This window comes from Berghia stephanieae, chromosome 10 (assembly GCF_034508935.2).
Source record: "Berghia stephanieae isolate SIO BIC M18660-M18661 chromosome 10, UCSD_Bste_1.3, whole genome shotgun sequence".
Classification (NCBI taxonomy): domain Eukaryota; kingdom Metazoa; phylum Mollusca; class Gastropoda; order Nudibranchia; family Aeolidiidae; genus Berghia; species Berghia stephanieae.
The window spans coordinates 46,926,872-46,947,518 of record NC_088369.1 but is presented as its reverse complement, the minus strand read 5'-3'; the positions used below and the strand labels follow the sequence as shown (position 1 = coordinate 46,947,518).

The 20,647-nt window shown below is 32.4% G+C and overlaps 1 protein-coding gene across 1 annotated transcript in view; it reads left to right on the top strand.

Annotated features, from left to right (window-relative positions):
* LOC144955880 (alkaline ceramidase 3-like) overlaps positions 1-20,647 on the top strand; it is a 63,245-nt gene that overhangs the window by 21,806 nt on the left and 20,792 nt on the right. The window contains exons 6-8 of the mRNA XM_078886130.1: positions 1,192-1,227; positions 2,575-2,630; positions 16,408-16,509. Of these exons, the coding sequence (XP_078742256.1) occupies positions 1,192-1,227; positions 2,575-2,630; positions 16,408-16,509 (194 nt within the window). The remainder of the gene's footprint in view (positions 1-1,191; positions 1,228-2,574; positions 2,631-16,407; positions 16,510-20,647) is intronic.

The window sequence follows — 20,647 nt, the reverse complement described above, 5'->3', positions numbered from 1 at the left end:
AAACAACAGTTTGGCCTAACACAGCATGGATCTCCGTCCAAATATCTGACATGAAAAGGAAAATAAGGAAAGCTGAAGCAAAATGAAGAAAGACCAAAGGGACAATCGACAAAGAACTGTACCAGACAGCAAAATCTGCAACTAACAAAGCAAATATGACATATATTGGGGAAACGGTGGCTGAAAACAAAGGAAATAGCAAACAACTCAAGAAAATAGTAAATGGACTCACAAAATCTAAGTCGTTTTCATCCTCACTTCAGACTGCAACCATAAGCAAAATAAAAGTAGTACTAAAAGCCCCAAACAAATCATGTGTGCAGTCTTGATTCAATTCCAACGACTCTTATTAAGTCTTGTATTGATGAACTTGCACCAAGCTTAGCGTCAATTGTTAACTACTTCCTCCGTCATTGTTTAAGGAAGCTCTTCTCACAGATGAAATGAGGCATGTGCCCCAATTGAATCAGGCTGGAATGAGTATATGGCTTTAGCCAATCATGGATATTTTAGAAGTGTTACTACAAACGGATGCCAAGCAAAGCATCTGTACTGGATGACAGGGATATTTGATTTCATGGAATATGCTAGGGGAATAAATGAAACATTATGAAGTGCTTATAGCATGGTAAGCTGTGAAATATACTTTATTTTCTTTTTATTTATTTAATCTATACATTTAATATGAAAAACATTCCTGTTTATATTAAGATGAAATCACGTTCATTGGATTATAGTTATAGTTAAGTTTTTCACAAATTTGTCGGGTGAAAATATTAAATTAAAAAGAGTGTTTGTAACCCAATAAACGTGATTTTATATGATTCCACCCCTTCTCATTCCAAAACGTCTCATAAAACAAGGAAGTCACTGAAAGGAGTGAAGGCAAAACAATTAACTTAAATTGAAAATGTCAGCTAGAATATTTCTGCTGTTGTCCGCATCTATTTCATATTGACCTCATGACCTCTACTTGTGTAATTACGTCATCACTTTGAGCGTTGATCATAAATGCACATGTTTGTGCATCATAAATGCTCATGTTTGTACATTTATGGATTTTAATACATACTCTTGACATATAGGAAATGATAGACAAAAGACAAAAGGGTGGACTAATAATTGTTGATTTCATTCATACATCTACATATGTATAATGTGTATTTTGGTTTTGGTTTTTGTTTTTTACAGGTGTATATTGTCGTGGAAGATCCTGTGTTTCATGAGGTGATCTAAATAATTTTTTTACTCAATCGAGAGAATGTTATTACAAACATATTCATATCATGTACGCAAGCTCTGCCAGTGAGATTTACAAACATTCATATCATGTACACAAGCACTGTTAGTGAGATTTACAAATATTCGTATCATGTACACAAGCTTAGTTAGTGATATTCACAAACATTCATATAATTTACAAAAGCACTGTTAGTGAGATTTACAAACATATTGTTATCATGTACACAAGCACTGCCAGTGAGATTTACAAACATTCATATCATGTACACAATCACTGCCAGTGAGATTTACAAACATTCATATCATGTACACAAGCACTGTCAGTGAGATTTACAAAACTTTACATTAGTGTACACAATCACTGCCAGTGAGATTTACAAACATTCATATCATGTACACAATCACTGCCAGTGAGATTTACAAACATTCATATCATGTACACAAGCACTGTCAGTGAGATTTACAAACATTCATATCATGTACACAATCACTGCCAGTGAGATTTACAAACATTCATATCATGTACACAATCACTGTCAGTGAGATTTACAAACATTCATATCATGTACACAAGCACTGTTAGTGAGATTTACAAATATCATTCATTACAATGCAGTTAGTGATTTACAACTCATAAATGTACATTCATCAAGCACTGTTAGTGAGATTTACAAACATCCATGTCATGTACACAAGCACTGTTAGTGAGATTTACAAACATCCATGTCATGTACACAACACTGAGTGAATTTACAACATCATGTATGTACACAGCATGTTAGTGAGATTTACAAACATCCATGTCATGTACACAAGCACTGTTAGTGAGATGTGATTTCAATAAGTTTTGAGTAAAGGCTATTCTTTTTTAAAGAAAGTAATTTAATGCACTCCAATATCACATTGTTGGCCTTTTTTCATGGTATTTTATTTTTGATATGGAGGGGATTTGTTTTTGGGATTTTTTTTTGTTTTTTTGTTTATTTTTTTATTACTTTTTTTGGGGGGGCGGAGGGGGAGGGGGGGGGGGAGGAGGGGGAGTTGGTTTTTGTTTCTTTGTTGTTGTGTTGTTTTTAGGATTTTTTTTCTTTGTTTTGTTTTGTTTCTTTCAAAATGATCATTCAATCCAATTTATTATGATTTGTGAATTTAAGCATAACAAGTTAAGATTCCATGTTTTTGTGTTTTAATTTAAGCATAACAAGTTAAGATTCCATGTTTTTGTGTTTTAATTTAAGGATAACAAGTTAAGATTCCATGTTTTTGTGTTTTAATTCCCGACTCTTGTATTTTAAAACCGACTATAAAAGCTTTTTTATTATTCTTCATCAGGCTGCTTACGCTCTCATGGTTTTCACAATTGTAGTGCTGGGTGTCAGGATATTATTGTAAGTGCTGATGACACACTGGTCCAAAACAATGTACTTGGGTGTATATGTGTTAAATAACAGTCACTGAACGTCTAAAACAATCTACTTGGGTGTATATGTGTTAAATAACAGTCACTGAACGTCTAAAACAATGTACTTGGGTGTATATGTGTTAAATAACAGTCACTGAACGTCTAAAACAATCTATATGGGTGTATATGTGTTAAATAACAGTCACTGAACGTCTAAAACAATGTACTTGGGTCAATATGTGTTAAATAACAGTCACTGAACGTCTAAAACAATGTACTTGGGTGTATATGTGTTAAATAACAGTCATTGAAAGTCTAAAACAATGTACTTGGGTGTATATGTGTTAAATAACAGTCATTGAACGTCTAAAACAATGTACTTGGGTGTATATGTGTTAGATAACAGTCACTGAACGTCTAAAACAATCTACTTGGGTGTATATGTGTTAAATAACAGTCATTGAACGTCTAAAACAATGTACTTGGGTGTATATGTGTTAAATAACAGTCATTGAACGTCTAAAACATTCTACTTGGGTGTATATGTGTTAAATAACAGTCACTGTACGTCTAAAACAATGTACTTGGGTGTATATGTGTTAAATAACAGTCATTGAACGTCTAAAACAATGTACTTGGGTGTATATGTGTTAAATAACAGTCATTGAACGTCCAAAACAATGTACTTGGGTCAATATATGTTAAACAACAGTCACTGAAAGTCTAAAACAATGTACACTGGTCAATATGTGTTAAACAACAGTCACTGAAAATCAAAAACAATGTACTTGGGTGTATATGTGTTAAATAACAGTCATTGAACGTCTAAAACAATGTACTTGGGTCAATATGTGACCCTCCGCCTCGAAACGGTATTAAGTCGGATTTTTCAATTTTGGGTTTTTGGTACCCAATCACAGCTTATTTTATGCTTTAAAATTTGATACCAAATTTATATAATTCTGATTATTTATTGTCGAGATATGACCGTTTGAAGTAGGGAGAGTGTGAAAACCAAGTTTTAAGAAAATCGACTTTGAAGTGAGGCACCGTTTTCACGCACAGTTAAATTAATGGGCAAAGATAACTCCTTAGATACGGACATCAAAAATTTGACGAGAATAGTGAAATTTGGCATGAGCTTAGCTTATACATTTACTAATGTACATACAAATTTTTAAAACAATTCAATTATTACTTTTGTAGTTATTGATTATTATGTAAGATGTTCTTAAAACAAAAAAAACACTGGAAAAAAAAACGCCGACAATTGCTCACTTTTTCAAGAATTTTTGATATTTAAATAAAGAATCAATGAAATAAGAATTATTAATGTGAATTTTTTGTCTTATTTAATAGAGAAAATACGATTTCAAAATGCCAAAAGTTAAAGAAGGTTGAAATTTGAAAGTACAGTTTTGAAACTACGTGAAGCCGGGTGGGCAGGGAAAAAATGATCAAGAAAGAGGATTAGAGAGGAAGAGAAAGAATGAGAGAGTAAAATACACACACACACACACACACACGCACGCACACACACACACACACATACACACACAAACAGGCACACATGAGAGAGAGAGAGAGAGAGAGAGAGAGAGAGATAGATAGAGAGAAAGAGAGAGATATCGAGAAAAAGAGGAGCGAGAGGGGGAGGGGAGAGAGACTGCTTGTGTTAAGAGGACGCGAGGGAAATATAATAAAGATTGAAACCTGTATAAGTGTATGTGTGTGTGTGTGTGTGTGTGTGTGTTTGTATGTGTGAAAGAAACAAAGGGGAGACGGAGAGAGTGAGGTAGACATGAAGAAAGGGATGTAGGCGGAGCAAAGAATTGTAGGGATAGAAAGCATTTTGTTAGAAGTAAGTCATAGTCAATCAACTGGAAACATATTGACCAATGAGATTGCAATTAAAGAAATGGGCTGGTCAAATCAATCATTGCATTGTTTCCATTTTGAGTCAGATAACAGCTTGAGGAGGAGGGGTGGGGCTTATTGTGTAGTGACTTACATGAAAACATGTTATTGAATCTTTCAAGTTTTCCTTAGCGTTCCACCACATTGTTCATTGTCTAAAAAGAACCAACCCCCCCCCCCCCCCTTTCTTTCAGTATACAAAGAAAGCACGACAAAACGAACATCTCTCTCTCTCTCTCTCTCTACCTCTCTCTCTCCCCCTCTCTGTTGTCTCTCTCTCCCCTTCATCTACCTATCTATCTATCTATCCACCTATCTATCTACCCATCCATCCATCAATCCATCTATCTATCTATCTATTCTATCTATCTATCTATCTATCTATCTATCTATCTATCTATCTATCTATCTATCTGTCTGTCTGTCTGTCTATCTATATATCTATCTACATATCTATTTATCCATTAATAGGTTTGTCTGTCTGTCTGTTTATCTATCCATTTCATTTTTTAGTTACAGGTCATTACTTGTTGAAGGCTCTATCTGTTATTCTGCTTTTGTACTTAAAATTAAATGTTTATCCTACAACAATCTCTGTAAGTGTAAGATTAGGCAACTGTTGTCCTATTAAGTCTTAGCATATCCTATAATTTCATGAATAATTAAAGAGGGACAAAGGAGGACCCCCACCTCAATCATTACCCAATACAGCTAGACGCAGATATAAAAGCACGTGGTGTGTATCAAAATGCACAAACACACACGTATGTAACACACGCATGCTGACGTCATGAAGCATCGCCCTACAGCCACAGCGCATGTGATGAGCGTTGACCAATCAGAAACATTCATTTGTAAGGTTGTCAGGGAAAAACCTAGACTTGTTTACAGTTTTTAAAGTTCATTATTGGTTGAACCATGAAATTGTGGAAATAGTCATGCTTTCTCTGAGATAGATAAAAACACGCCCTTTACTGTGATATCTTACATCTTATTGGTGGAGAAAAAGACTCGGTATTACTAAGCTTTGGAAAGGGTGGCTCTCTGAGAGAAAGTCAACTCTCGTTTTGAATGTGTCACTGATAGTTGCATTTTTAAACTTGAAATTTATATAACTTATCGTCAATGTTTATGTTGAATTATTATGTTTTCATGTAGAAAAATTATTGTAGTTTCTGAAACAACCAAAAACTGAAATTTGATAATTTTGACCATTTCCACTTTAAAACCGGTTTTCTTCGTTTTCCAAATCCCGACTTAATACCGGTTCGAGGCGGAGGGTCACATATGTGTTAAATAACAGTCACTGAAAGTCTAAAACATTCTACTTGGGTGTATATGTGTTAAATAACAGTCACTGAAAGTCTAAAACAATGTACTTGGGTGTATATGTGTTAAATAACAGTCATTGAACGTCTAAAACAATGTACTTGGATGTATATGTGTTAAATAACAGTCACTGAAAGTCTAAAACAATGTACTTGGGTGTATATGTGTTAAATAACAGTCACTGAACGTCTAAAACAATGTACTTGGGTGTATATGTGTTAAATAACAGTCATTGAACGTCTAAAACAATGTACTTGGATGTATATGTGTTAAATAACAGTCACTGAACGTCTAAAACAATGTACTTGGATGTATATGTGTTAAATAACAGTCACTGAACGTCTAAAACAATGTACTTGGGTCAATATGTGTTAAATAACAGTCATTGAACGTCTAAAACAATGTACTTGGGTGTATATGTGTTAAATAACTGTCATTGAACGTCTAAAACAATGTACTTGGGTGTATATGTGTTAAATAACAGTCACTGAAAATCAAACTTATGAGGCACTAGTGATTGGTCATCCAGATGTATTAAACATGCTGCTATGTGGTCTAGCGGTATGGTACCTGCCTTCAATTCAGAAGGTCCTGGGTTTGAGTCCTGCTCAAAGCGATGCATAGTTGAGTCCTTGGAAAACGCTCTTTACTCACATTTTCTCATCCTACTAAGGTGTAAAATGATTACCTGGCCGTTAACAATGTCTTTGTAATTGTAATATCGCCTAACTGCATTATGTCTCATCCTACCTGTCACATGTTCTTGTTGGCCAGGGACCCCTTGTAAAATGATTTGAGCATATTACATGGATATTGGGCGACAGAAAAGCTGAAGTTTTTCCCGGGTGGAGGGGGGGGACGGTTGTTTTTGTTATTTTTAACGTTCATGTATGGACGCTACTTAATAGTTGTCATTGTCAATGTTTGTTTTATTGGTGATGAGTCAATCGAGCAATTAATGAATTTTGTGTTGGTTTGGGCCGAACAAAATTGATTCCTTGGAAAAGACACTTGACTCACTTTTTCTCACCACACCCAAAAGAAGTACCTTGTTGCTGCTGGCTTGGGATCCTTTGTGAAGCGCTTTGAGTTCATTTAGTGTATATTTTCCTCAATTTGTCTGTGTGTGTGTGTGTGTTTGTGTCCTTGGGAGGGGGGGGGGGTGTTTTTGTATTCTATTCAAAGAACCACAACCGATTTTAATTGTTTTTTAACGTTACAGAAGCTGGGATAAGCTATGGCTTCATGGCCCTAATGGCTCAGAAATAAACACTCATTTCTCTCAGTATCAAACCTTTTTTTTTCTCTTCACACTTAGAAAAATAGAGAAAAAAGACATTCTTTTGTTGTTTTTTTGTTGTTTTTTTTGTTCACAATGTCAGTCAGTCCCCGTTATCGAATGCAGACTTTAAGCAATAGCAAAAATCGAGACGTGCCGAAATGAGTTGATAAAATTTATAGTAAAATAAAGGGAGTAAAAGAACTCGTATAATTGATATGTAAACCCACAAATATGAACCAAATTCACATCGCTCAAAAGAAGTGCTAATGACCAGTGAAGGAAGACAAATAAAGGTTGTCTTTTATGACATTATGAGGAACCTTTTAGGAGAGTGTGGGGATTGTGTAGTGTTTAACACGACAGACAATAGAATACACTGGCTTCTTGTGAGGATTGTGTAATATTTAACCCTACAGACTCCCGTAGTGGGCAGGGAGGCACTTACTTACTGTGTCTTTTTTCCCCTATATCTGTTTTCCAACATCTTTCTGTCTTTGTCTTGGAATGAGATTGCTTGGGTTTATCCTGGCCCTGGCCGGATACCCTGGATGGGTGGGAAACTCAAATGCATAGTTAGAATTTTGGGAGATGATATTTTTTTGTCTTGTAAATCATCTCTCTAGAACGCACTGATTTATTTTTGTTTTACATATATATGATTTGTAAACATTTGAGTGTATTCCTCTTAGTGGGGACCTGTGCTTTTGTGAGGATGAGACATCTAAGTACATTGACGGTATGCTCTTGGAATCTACATCTGTTCCCTATTTGAACCAGTTCCCCTTGTCTTACTCTTTCTTTGGTGCTTTAAGTGTATTTCTAGAAATTTTTTATTATCCTAAATGTGTTGCAAGCGCTGTAAAACCTTTAAAAACACCTCAGACATTACAATAAACTCTGACTTCATGTGAAGACTGTGTAGGGCTAAAGACTATTGACAATAGAATAAACTCTCACTTCATGTGAAGACTGTGTAGGGCTAAAGACTATTGACAATAGAATAAACTCTGACTTCATGTGAAGACTGTGTAGTGCTAAAGACTATTGACAATAGAATAAACTCTCACTTCATGTGAAGACTGTGTAGGGCTAAAGACTATTGACAATAGAATAAACTCTCCTTCATGTGAAGACTGTGTAGTGCTAAACTGATATTGACAATAGAATAATACTTCACTTCATGTGAAGACTGTGTAGGCTAATATATTGACAATAGAATAAACTCTCACTTCAGTGAAGACTGTGTAGTCTAATACTATTGACAATAGATAAACTCTCACTTCATGTGAAGACTGGTATGAATAGAAACTACTTGACATGAGTGAACTTCATTATGTGAAGACGTGAGCAAACTATAATAAATAAATTACTTATAGACTTGTATGCTAATACTGTTCTATAGACATTAACTTCAATTATTAATTCACTTTGTGAAGATTTAAGTATTACTAGAAATAATAATATCCACTTCTTGAAGCTGTGTAGGCTAAAGACTATTGACAATAAATAAACTCTACTTCAGTGAAGACTGTGTAGGGCTAAAACTATTGACAATAGAATAAACTCTCACTTCATGTGAAGACTGTGTAGGCTAAAACTATTGACAATAGAATAAACTCTCACTTCATGTGAAGACTGTGTAGGGCTAAAGACTATTGACAATAAATAAACTCTCACTTCATGTGAAGACTGTGTAGTGCTAAAGACTATTGACAATAGAATAAACTCTCACTTCATGTGAAGACTGTGTAGTGCTAAATACTATTGACAATAGAATAAACTCTCACTTCATGTGAAGACTGTGTAGTGCTAAAGACTATTGACAATAGAATAAACTCTCACTTCATGTGAAGACTGTGTAGTGCTAAATACTATTGACAATAGAATAAACTCTCACTTCATGTGAAGACTGTGTAGTGCTAAATACTATTGACAATAGAATAAACTCTCACTTCATGTGAAGACTGTGTAGTGCTAAATACTATTGACAATAGAATAAACTCTGACTTCATGTGAAGACTGTGTAGGGCTAAAGACTATTGACAATAGAATAAACTCTGACTTCATGTGAAGACTGTGTAGGGCAAAAAAAAAAAAAAAAAAAAAAAAAAAAAAAAAAAAAAAAAAAAAAAAAAAAAAAAAAAAAAAAAAAAAAAAAAAAAAAAAAAAAAAAAAAAAAAAAAAAAAAAAAAAAAAAAAAAAAAAAAAAAAAAAAAAAAAAAAAAAAAAAAAAAAAAAAAAAAAAAAAAAAAAAAAAAAAAAAAAAAAAAAAAAAAAAAAAAAAAAAAAAAAAAAAAAAAAAAAAAAAAAAAAAAAAAAAAAAAAAAAAAAAAAAAAAAAAAAAAAAAAAAAAAAAAAAAAAAAAAAAAAAAAAAAAAAAAAAAAAAAAAAAAAAAAAAAAAAAAAAAAAAAAAAAAAAAAAAAAAAAAAAAAAAAAAAAAAAAAAAAAAAAAAAAAAAAAAAAAAAAAAAAAAAAAAAAAAAAAAAAAAAAAAAAAAAAAAAAAAAAAAAAAAAAAAAAAAAAAAAAAAAAAAAAAAAAAAAAAAAAAAAAAAAAAAAATTTTTTTTTTTTTTTTTTTTTTTTTTTTTTTTTTTTTTTTTTTTTTTTTTTTTTTTTTTTTTTTTTTTTTTTTTTTTTTTTTTTTTTTTTTTTTTTTTTTTTTTTTTTTTTTTTTTTTTTTTTTTTTTTTTTTTTTTTTTTTTTTTTTTTTTTTTTTTTTTTTTTTTTTTTTTTTTTTTTTTTTTTTTTTTTTTTTTTTTTTTTTTTTTTTTTTTTTTTTTTTTTTTTTTTTTTTTTTTTTTTTTTTTTTTTTTTTTTTTTTTTTTTTTTTTTTTTTTTTTTTTTTTTTTTTTTTTTTTTTTTTTTTTTTTTTTTTTTTTTTTTTTTTTTTTTTTTTTTTTTTTTTTTTTTTTTTTTTTTTTTTTTTTTTTTTTTTTTTTTTTTTTAATAGTTGTCTAATATTCTAAACTCTTCTGAAGAGTGTAGTGTAAATACTATGACAGATAATTACTTTACTTACTATATAATTCTCTCTTCAGTGAAGATGTTAGTGCTATATGACATAGATAAACTCTCACTTAGTGAAGACTGTGTAGGCTAAATATATTGATAGAATAAACTCTCACTTCAGTGAAGACTGTGTAGTGCTAAAGACTATTGACAATAGAAACCTCATTATGTGAAGATGTGTAGGGCTAAAGACTATTGACATGAAAACTTACTCATTGAGAGGTGGCTAAATATTGACAATAAAAAATCTCACTTCTGTGAAACGTAGAAAAATATTAAATAAAAATTCATTCATGGAAGACGGTAGCTAAACTATTACATAAATAACTCTCACTTCATGTAGACTGTGTAGGCTAAAACTATTGACAATAATACTTCACTCATTGAAGACTGTGAGCTAAATTATTGACAATAAATAAACCACTTCATGTGAAGCTGTTAGTGCTAAAACTATTGACAATAGAATAAACTCTACTCATGTGAGACTGTGTAGTGCTAAAACTATTGACAATAGAATAAACTCTCACTTCATGTGAAGAGTGTAGTGCTAAAACTATTGACAATAGAATAAACTCTCACTTATGTGAAGACTGTGTAGGGCTAAAACTATGACAATAGAATAAATCTCACTTCATGTGAGACTGTGTAGGCTAAAGACTATGACAATAGAATAAACTTACTTCATGTGAAGACGTGTATGCTAAATATTGCAATAGAAAACTCCCTTCATGGAAGACTGTGTGGGTGAATGTAGTAAAACATGACAAAGATAAACTTCTTATGTGAGACTTGTAGGCTAAAATTAAAAAACTTTTTAAACTTCTAAAATTGACAATAACTTATTATGTGGATGTGTGTGCTAAGACTATGCAATAATAAACTCTCACTATGGTGTGAGTCTAAAACTATTGCAAGATACCTATTATAATTGTAGAAATATGACAGATATCTTTGAAACTTAAATATTGAATAATAACTCTCCTTCATGGAGACTGTTGTGCTACTATGCATATATTCACTATGAATATAAAATATTGACAATAGAATAAACTATTCATGAAACTGTGTAGGACTAAAGATATTGACAATAGAAAAACTCTACTTCATGTGAAGACTGTGTAGTGCTAAATACTATATGAACAATGTAAAACTCTCACTTCATGTGAAGACTGTTAGCTAAGACTTTGCAATAATAAACTCTCACTTCATGTAAGACTTCTATCTAAGACTATTGAAATAGAATAAACTCTCACTTCATGTGAAGACTGTGTAGTGTAAATACTATTACAATAGAATAAACTCTACTTCATGTGAGGGTACTGTGTATCTAATAACTATTGACAATAGTAAACTCTCACTTCATGTGAAAGACTGTTAGGCTAAGACTATTGACAATAGAATAAACTTCACTTCATGTGAGATGTGTAGTGCTAATAACTATTGACATAGATAACTCTCACTTCATGTGAAGACTGTGTAGTGCTAAACTATTGACAATAGAATAACCTCACTTCATGTGAAACTTGTAGGCTAAAGACTATTGAGAATCAATAGATAAACTCTCACTTCATGTGAAGATGTGTAGGCTAAAGACTATTGACAATAGAATAAACTTCACTTCATGTGAAGATGTGTATGCAAAAATTACTAATGTAAACTTAGTCATTGAATGATAGATAAAACTTCATAATAAACTCTATTCATTGAAAATGTAAAGTCTAATTCATGTGAAATGATATAAAACTATTCATTGAAACTTCTAGGTAAATGTATTGAAAAATAAATAAATATTCATCTGTGAAGTGTGTGCTAAATATTACAATAGAATAAACTCTCACTTCATTGAAGACTGTGTAGTGTAAAGTCTATGACAATGAATAAAATCCACTAGAAGACTGATATATACTATGAAATGATAAAATTCATTAGTAACACTTTGTGGTAAACTGTGATGCAATATAAATATACTTCACTTGATGTGAGTGTATATTGCAATAGAATAAACTAAATTCATTATTGGTAAGACTATTGAAATAGATAAACTTCATTATGTAAATCTATCAGGAAATGTGACAAAACATTACAATAGAAAAACTATTAGTAAATTAGCTAAAACTTCATCAGTAAACCTGTCTGTAAGTGTCTAAAACTATTGACAATAGAATAAACTCTCATTCATGTGACGTGTGTAGTAAAACTATTGACAATAGAATAAACTCTCACTTCATGTGAAGACGTGTGATATTGCAAAGAATTACAATCAGTAAACCACTTGTGAAAGTATGCTAAATAAACTATTACATAGTAAACTTCATGTAAGACTTGAGTGCTAAAACTATTGAAATGATAAATCACTTTGTAAAGAATAAGTCTATTTGAAATGAATAACTCTACTATTGAAATATAGCTAATTATGAAAGATAGCTAAAACTTAATGAAACTGTAGTCTGAAACTATTGCAAAGAATAAATAATAACTTCATTGTGAAACTGTGTAGTGCTAAAGACTATTGACAATAAATAAACTCTCACTTCATGTGAAGACTGTGTAGTGCTAAAACTATTGACAATAAATAAAACTCTCACTTCATGTGAAGACTGTGTAGTAAAGATATTGACAATAGATAAATTACTTAAGACTTTAGTAAAGACTTGAGATAACTATAAGTAATTGACATAGGAAAAACTTACTTCATGTGAGACATGTAATAAACTAATTACAATAGAATTTAATCTCACTTCATGAGAATTAGGCTCAACATGAATTGACAATAGAATAATCTCATCATTGAAGAATGTGTATGTTAAATTATTGAAATGATTAAATCCACTTACAGTGAAGAACTGTGATGTAAGACTTTAGTATAAATATATAAACTTCAACTTGACATGTGAACGTGTATGGCTAAAGACTATTGAATAAAAACTCTCACTTCATGTGAAGATGTGTAGTGTAAAATATACAATAGAATAAACTCACTTCATGTGAAGACTGTGTAGTGCTAAAGACTATTGACAATAGAATAAACTTCACTTCATGTGAAGACTGTGTAGGCTAAAACTATTGACAATAGAATAAACTCTCACTTCATGTGAAGACTGTGTAGGTGCTAAAGTACTATTGACAATAGAATAAACTCTCACTTCATGTGAAGACTGTGTAGGGCTAAAGACTATTGACAATAGAATAAACTCTCACTTCATGTGAAGACTGTGTAGTGCTAAAACTATTGACAATAGAATAAACTTCCACTTCATGTGAAGACTGTGTAGTGCTAAAACTATTGACAATAGAATAAACTCTCACTTCATGTGAAGACTGTGTAGTGCTAAAGACTATTGACAATAGAATAAACTCTCACTTCATGTGAAGACTGTGTAGTGCTAAAGACTATTGACAATAGAATAAACTTTCACTTCATGTGAAGACTGTGTAGGGCTAAAGACTATTGACAATAGAATAAACTTCACTTCATGTGAAGACTGTGTAGGCTAAAGACTATTGACAATAGAATAAACTCTCACTTCATGTGAAGACTGTGTAGTGCTAAAGACTATTGACAATAGAATAAACTTCACTTCATGTGAAGACTGTGTAGGGCTAAAGACTATTGACAATAGAATAAACTCTCACTTCATGTGAAGACTGTGTAGTGCTAAAGACTATTGACAATAGAATAACTCTCACTTCATGTGAAGACTGTGTAGTGCTAAAGACTATTGACAATAGAATAAACTTTCACTTCATGTGAAGACTGTGTAGTGCTAAATACTATTGACAATAGAATAAACTCTCACTTCATGTGAAGACTGTGTAGGGCTAAAGACTATTGACAATAGAATAAACTCTCACTTCATGTGAAGACTGTGTAGGGCTAAAGACTATTGACAATAGAATAAACTTTCACTTCATGTGAAGACTGTGTAGTGCTAAAGACTATTGACAATAGAATAAACTTTCACTTCATGTGAAGACTGTGTAGTGCTAAAGACTATTGACAATAGAATAAACTTTCACTTCATGTGAAGACTGTGTTGTGCTAAATACTATTGACAATAGAATAAACTCTCACTTCATGTGAAGACTGTGTAGGGCTAAAGACTCATTAGTCTTTATAATCCCTAGAAAATAAATGAAAACTTTCTAACACTTTCATACACAAGATTCATCAGTATGGATGTACGTTATGTCATGTCATTATGGACATTTAGATACAGAGGACTGATTTTAATGGGCTCCTTGGTTATACAGTCGGGTCTCCTTAACCCGGAACTTCACAATCTGGATGTCTCCAAATCCGGGCAGGTCACCTGGGGACGGATTCATTTTTTTTCTCTACATTGCAATCCAGACATTCCTGTTTCCAGATCCAAAAACTTATTTGGGAACAAGGCATTACAATATAGAGTATATAAGACTGTAAAATTCACACAGCTCACTGACCAACACCCACTCTAATTCAATGCAATAGACAAACAATTGAAGTATAATCTGATTTCTGACGCTCTATCAAATGCATTGAAGGTCATTACCATCCAGTCGCTGGCATAAAACCCTGCCTTCTCAATCAACATGGTGATACAGTGTGTATGCAACAATCAACAGGTGTCAATCATGCCAGTTTACACGGTTCCATCCCCAGTCATTTGATATTGATGTCATTGGGCATGCAAGGTTGTTGATATCAATTAAGGTCAAGGTCACTTGACACTTGATCTAGCCATTGTGTGACATCCATATTTCTCAATCGTATTTATAAATTATGAATCTGGTCTCACTTTATCAGTGGCTTGAATTGCTCATCAAGAGTGAACGACACTCTATTCATGTTACCTTTCTTGAAGTTTCACGACAACTTGAGCATATCATTACATTCAGTAAGGAGAAGAATAGATAACATCAAAGGTCCAACAATTTGCTGACATTCAAATGGATACAAAAGTTGTAGTTGTGATGACCAACGAGCAAACGTCCAACTGTAGAATCTATATGACACCAAATGTACACATTGAACAAGATGATAGCGACAATCTGCTGCTTTTTCCCAACATCTCCAAGGGGTGAGGGAGGTTTGTGACCTCATGCTTCAATAGCTCTATGAATTTGCAATAAAAGAAATTGACTTAGTAATCAAGCTTCATGAAAAACCAATCCAAAACAAAATCATCCCCCCACCCCCAAAAAATAAGAAGACATAAATAACAACGATTCTAATAAATCATCACGAAAGAAATCTGGATAGTCCTATTGTTGTTTGTGGATAGTCCTATTGTTGTTTGTGGATAGTCCTATTGTTGTTTGTGGATAGTCCTATTGTTGTTTGTGGATAGTCCTATTGTTGTTTGTGGATAGTCCTATTGTTGTTTGTGGATAGTCCTATTGTTGTTTGTGGATAGTCCTATTGTTGTTTGTGGATAGTCCTATTGTTGTTTGTGGATAGTCCTATTGTTGTTTGTGGATAGTCCTATTGTTGTTTGTGGATAGTCCTATTGTTGTTTGTGGATAGTCCTATTGTTGTTTGTGGATAGTTTTATTGTTGTTTGCTGAAATGGTTGTCCCAGGTTAAGAATTATGACACTTTAGGTAGCGAGTCAACTATCCGGATATCTCTATAAATAAACCGGACAAATTGTTGGCAAAGGAGGTGTTCAAATGATGGAAACATAATTGTGTATTGCATTCAAATTTTATCATCTGATCATTTTTAAAGGGGAAATAATCTACTTGCAACTATGTGATTTTAAATCAAATCTGAATAAACAAAGTCCACTGAAGTTCTCCTTTAGTTTCTTGCATGCCTCATGTACAAATGCCTCAATGAAATTTTGGTCCCAGATTATACGAAATCCATTGTTAAAATTCACAATCCTCCATGTACTCTTAGATCCTCATACTCATCCCTTCAAAAAAATTGATCTGGCTCCTTTAACTCTTTCAAGATAATTTGAAAACAGTCTCTTTAAACAGGTTTATAATATCTAGAATTAATAGTGGAGCAATGACTATATCATTAAGTGTACAGTCAATATGCATATGTGTATGTGTGGGAGCCATCTGGAATTCTAATCGCTGACAAGCATTTATTCAAATGGAAGTGGGCGCTATATAAATGATTATTGTTGTTATGTTATGTTATCGTAATGTCTTTCTTTTTGATCGAAAGAATGAATATGTTTGAGGAATAATAAGTAATACGATGATCTCTCTCTTTCTTTTATTCTTCAGTAAATTTGAATGTAGTAAAGGTCTTTTCATTGTAGCCTTTGTCACGTATGGATTGGGTTTCTTCTTGTGGAATATTGACAACCACTACTGTCATCATTTAAGGTAAGGACAAACTGTGTGCTCTCTCTCCAACCAATCATTCTCAGCCATCTGTTAGGCCACGGCTCAGTTGTATCAGTCTCATTTTGTAACAAAGATTAAGTAATGTTGAGTGTGGTCAGTGACCATAAAGGATGCAATTATTGCAAAGCTCTGATTCTAGCTGCATGTTTTATATAGATCATTTATTAGCTATTTTTAGAGAATTCCAAGGAAAAATGTCTTGTTTTTGTATGGAACATTTTATTAGGTATTCTTGGACAACTCCAAGGAAAAATGTCTTTTTTTTTTAAATAGAACATTTTATTAGCTATTCTAAACAGTTCAAAGGAAAAATGTCTTGTTTTTTTGTCTTAGACAATTCCAAGGAAAAATGTCTTGTTTTTGTCTTAGACAATTCCAAGGAAAAATGTCAGGTTTTTGTCTTAGACAATTCCAAGGAAAAATGTCAGGTTTTTGTCTTAGACAATTCCAAGGAAAAATGTCAGGTTTTAATATTGAACCTTGTGCGAACCAGGATGCAACTCTACCACAGTATTTCACAAAACAGCACTGTACAACCACAAGAAATTATCATAGCAGTAAGTTCACAACCCCAACACACAGTACCAACAAATATAAAAACAGTTGCTTCCCAAGAACTTTCAAGGGATGGAACACTCTCCCACCAGATATCCTAGATATTACCAATAACAACAAATTTGGTCAACTATTAAACATTTATCTTTCAAGTCAATAACACAATAATGGAGAAAGTCACCACATAATTGTATAAAATCTGCAGTAATGGACAATCCGCCTTTTGCAGATAAAGACGTTTAATTTGAATTTGAACTTTAATCGGTAATCGTAGAGAATTCCAAGGAAAACGATCATGTTTTTGTACTGAAGGCTTGCTGTGTTAGAGCTACCCATACTAAAGGCTACAAACATGTGAGACTCAATGCCATTGTTATCAACATGACTACGATAAACCAGTCATTTCATTTTTGCAGAGGAAAGAGCTGTCAGATTATTTAATCAACGCCATTTTATGTTTGGATTTTTTTTTTTTTTGATGTGATTATTATGTCAAACTGTAAATGTAGGCGTGATGATTTATTCTGTCTCCATGGTCCATTTATGTCAAATTGTAAATGTAGGTGTGATGATTTATTCTGTCTCCATGGTCCATTTATGTCAAGCTGTAAATGTAGGCGTGATGATTTATTCTGTCTCCATGGTCCATTTATGTCAAACTGTAAATGTAGGTGTGATGATTTATTCTGTCTCCATAGTCCATTTATGTCAAATTGTAAATGTAGGTGTGATGATTTATTCTGTCTCCATAGTCCATTTATGTCAAATTGTAAATATAGGTGTGATTATTTATTCTGTCTCCATAGTCCATTTATGTCAAATTGTAAATGTAGGCGTGATGATTTATTCTGTCTTCATAGTCCATTTATGTCAAATTGTAAATGTAGATGTGATGATTTATTCTGTCTCCATAGTCCATTTATGTCAAATTTAAATGTAGGCGTGATGATTTATTCTGTCTCCATAGTCCATTTATGTCAAATTGTAAATGTAGGTGTGATGATTTATTCTGTCTCCATAGTCCATTTATGTCAAATTGTAAATGTAGGTGTGATGATTTATTCTGTCTCCATAGTCCATTTATGTCAAATTGTAAATGTAGGCGTGATGATTTATTCTGTCTCCATAGTCCATTTATGTCAAATTGTAAATGTAGGCGTGATGATTTATTCTGTCTCCATAGTCCATTTATGTCAAATTGTAAATTAGATGTGATGATTTATTCTGTCTCCATGGTCCATTTATGTCAAATTGTAAATGTAGGTGTGATGATTTATTCTGTCTCCATAGTCCATTTATGTCAAATTGTAAATGTAGGTGTGATGATTTATTCTGTGTCCATAGTCCATTTATGTCAAATTGTAAATGTAGGCGTTATGATTTATTCTGTCTCCATAGTCCATTTATGTCAAACTGTAAATGTAGGCGTGATGATTTATTCTGTCTCCATAGTCCATTTATGCCAAACTGTAAATGTAGGTGTGATGATTTATTCTGTCTCCATAGTCCATTTATGTCAAATTGTAAATGAAGGTGTGATGATTTATTCTGTGTCCATAGTCCATTTATGTCAAACTGTAAATGTAGGCGTGATGATTTATTCTGTCTCCATAGTCCATTTATGTCAAATTGTAAATGTAGGTGTGATGATTTATTCTGTCTCCATGGTCCATTTATGTCAAACTGTAAATGTAGATGTGATGATTTATTCTGTCTCCATGGTCCATTTATGTCAAGCTGTAAATGTAGGTGTGATGATTTATTCTGTCTCCATAGTCCATTTATGCCAAACTGTAAATGTAGGTGTGATGATTTATTCTGTCTCCATAGTCCATTTATGTCAAATTGTAAATGTAGGCGTGATGATTTATTCTGTCTCCATAGTCCATTTATGCCAAACTGTAAATGTAGGCGTGATGATTTATTCTTTCTCCATAGTCCATTTATGTCAAGCTGTAAATGTAGGCGTGATGATTTATTCTTTCTCCATAGTCCATTTATGCCAAACTGTAAATGTAGGTTTGATGATTTATTCTGTCTCCATAGTCCATTTATGTCAAATTGTAAATGTAGGTGTGATGATTTATTCTGTCTCCATAGTCCATTTATGTCAAATTGTAAATGTAGGTGTGATGATTTATTCTGTGTCCATAGTCCATTTATGTCAAATTGTAAATATAGATGTGATGATTTATTCTGTCTCCATGGTCCATTTATGTCAAATTGTAAATGTAGGCGTGATGATTTATTCTGTCTCCATAGTCCATTTATGTCAAATTGTAAATATAGATGTGATGATTTATTCTGTCTCCATGGTCCATTTATGTCAAACTGTAAATGTAGGCGTGATGATTTATTCTGTCTCCATGGTCCATTTATGTCAAATTGTAAATGTAGGCGTGATGATTTATTCTGTCTCCATAGTCCATTTATGTCAAGCTGTAAATGTAGGCGTGATGATTTATTCTGTCTCCATGGTCCATTTATGTCAAACTGTAAATGTAGGTGTGATGATTTATTCTGTCTGGCTGGGGTTCCTGATCTTCCTATAGTGGACAGGGATGCAATTACCGTATCTTCTATCCCCCTATATCTGTTTTCCAACATTCTTTCTGTCTTTGTCTTTGGTTGAGATTACTTGGTTTTGTCCTGGCCCTGACTATATCCCATAGCTGGGAGGAAAATAGTCAAATGTGTTGTTATGGTTTTGGGAGATGATATTTTTTGTCTTGAAAATGATCTCTCTGTTATGCACTATATTATGTTCTGTATACATAATATATATGATTTGTAAAACATTTGAATGTATTCCTCTTAGTGGGAACCTGTGCTTGTTTCTGGATGAGACTTAGGCGGTCTCAAAGTAAATTCTTAGATAGTGTGCTCTTGGAATCGACACCTGTTCCCTATTTGAACCATTTCCCCTATGTCTTACATTTTCCTCAAATCCTTTTAATTGTACATCTAGAATGTTTTTACGATCCAATTTTCTTCCTTTTTACTGGCGCTGATATGACCTGAATGTGTTGCTGCGCATAAAATCCTTAAAAACAAACAAACTTTTGTTCTGTCTCTATGGTACATTTGTGTGAAATTGTAAATGTAGGTGTGATTCTTTCTCCATATTTTTTTTAACAGGTATTTTGTTTTGTTTTAATATTACTACTAATTCCTAAAACTCTGGCATATTGAATTAGAATTGTGTTTCCACTCATGTGTATTCTATGTTAAAATGCATTCACACACCTTAAATTGCATCCTCACACCTTAAATTGCATTCACACACCTTAAATTGCATTCACACACCTTAAATTGCATTCACACACCTTAAATTGCATTCACACACCTTAAATTGCATTCACGCACATTAAAACGCATTCACACACCTTAAATTGCATTCACACAGCTTAAATTGCATTCACACACCTTAAATTACATTCCCACACATTAAAATGCATTCACGTACATTAAAATGCATTCACAAACATAAAATGCATTCACACACATTAAAATGCATTCACGTACATTAAAATGCATTCACAAACATAAAATGCATTCACAC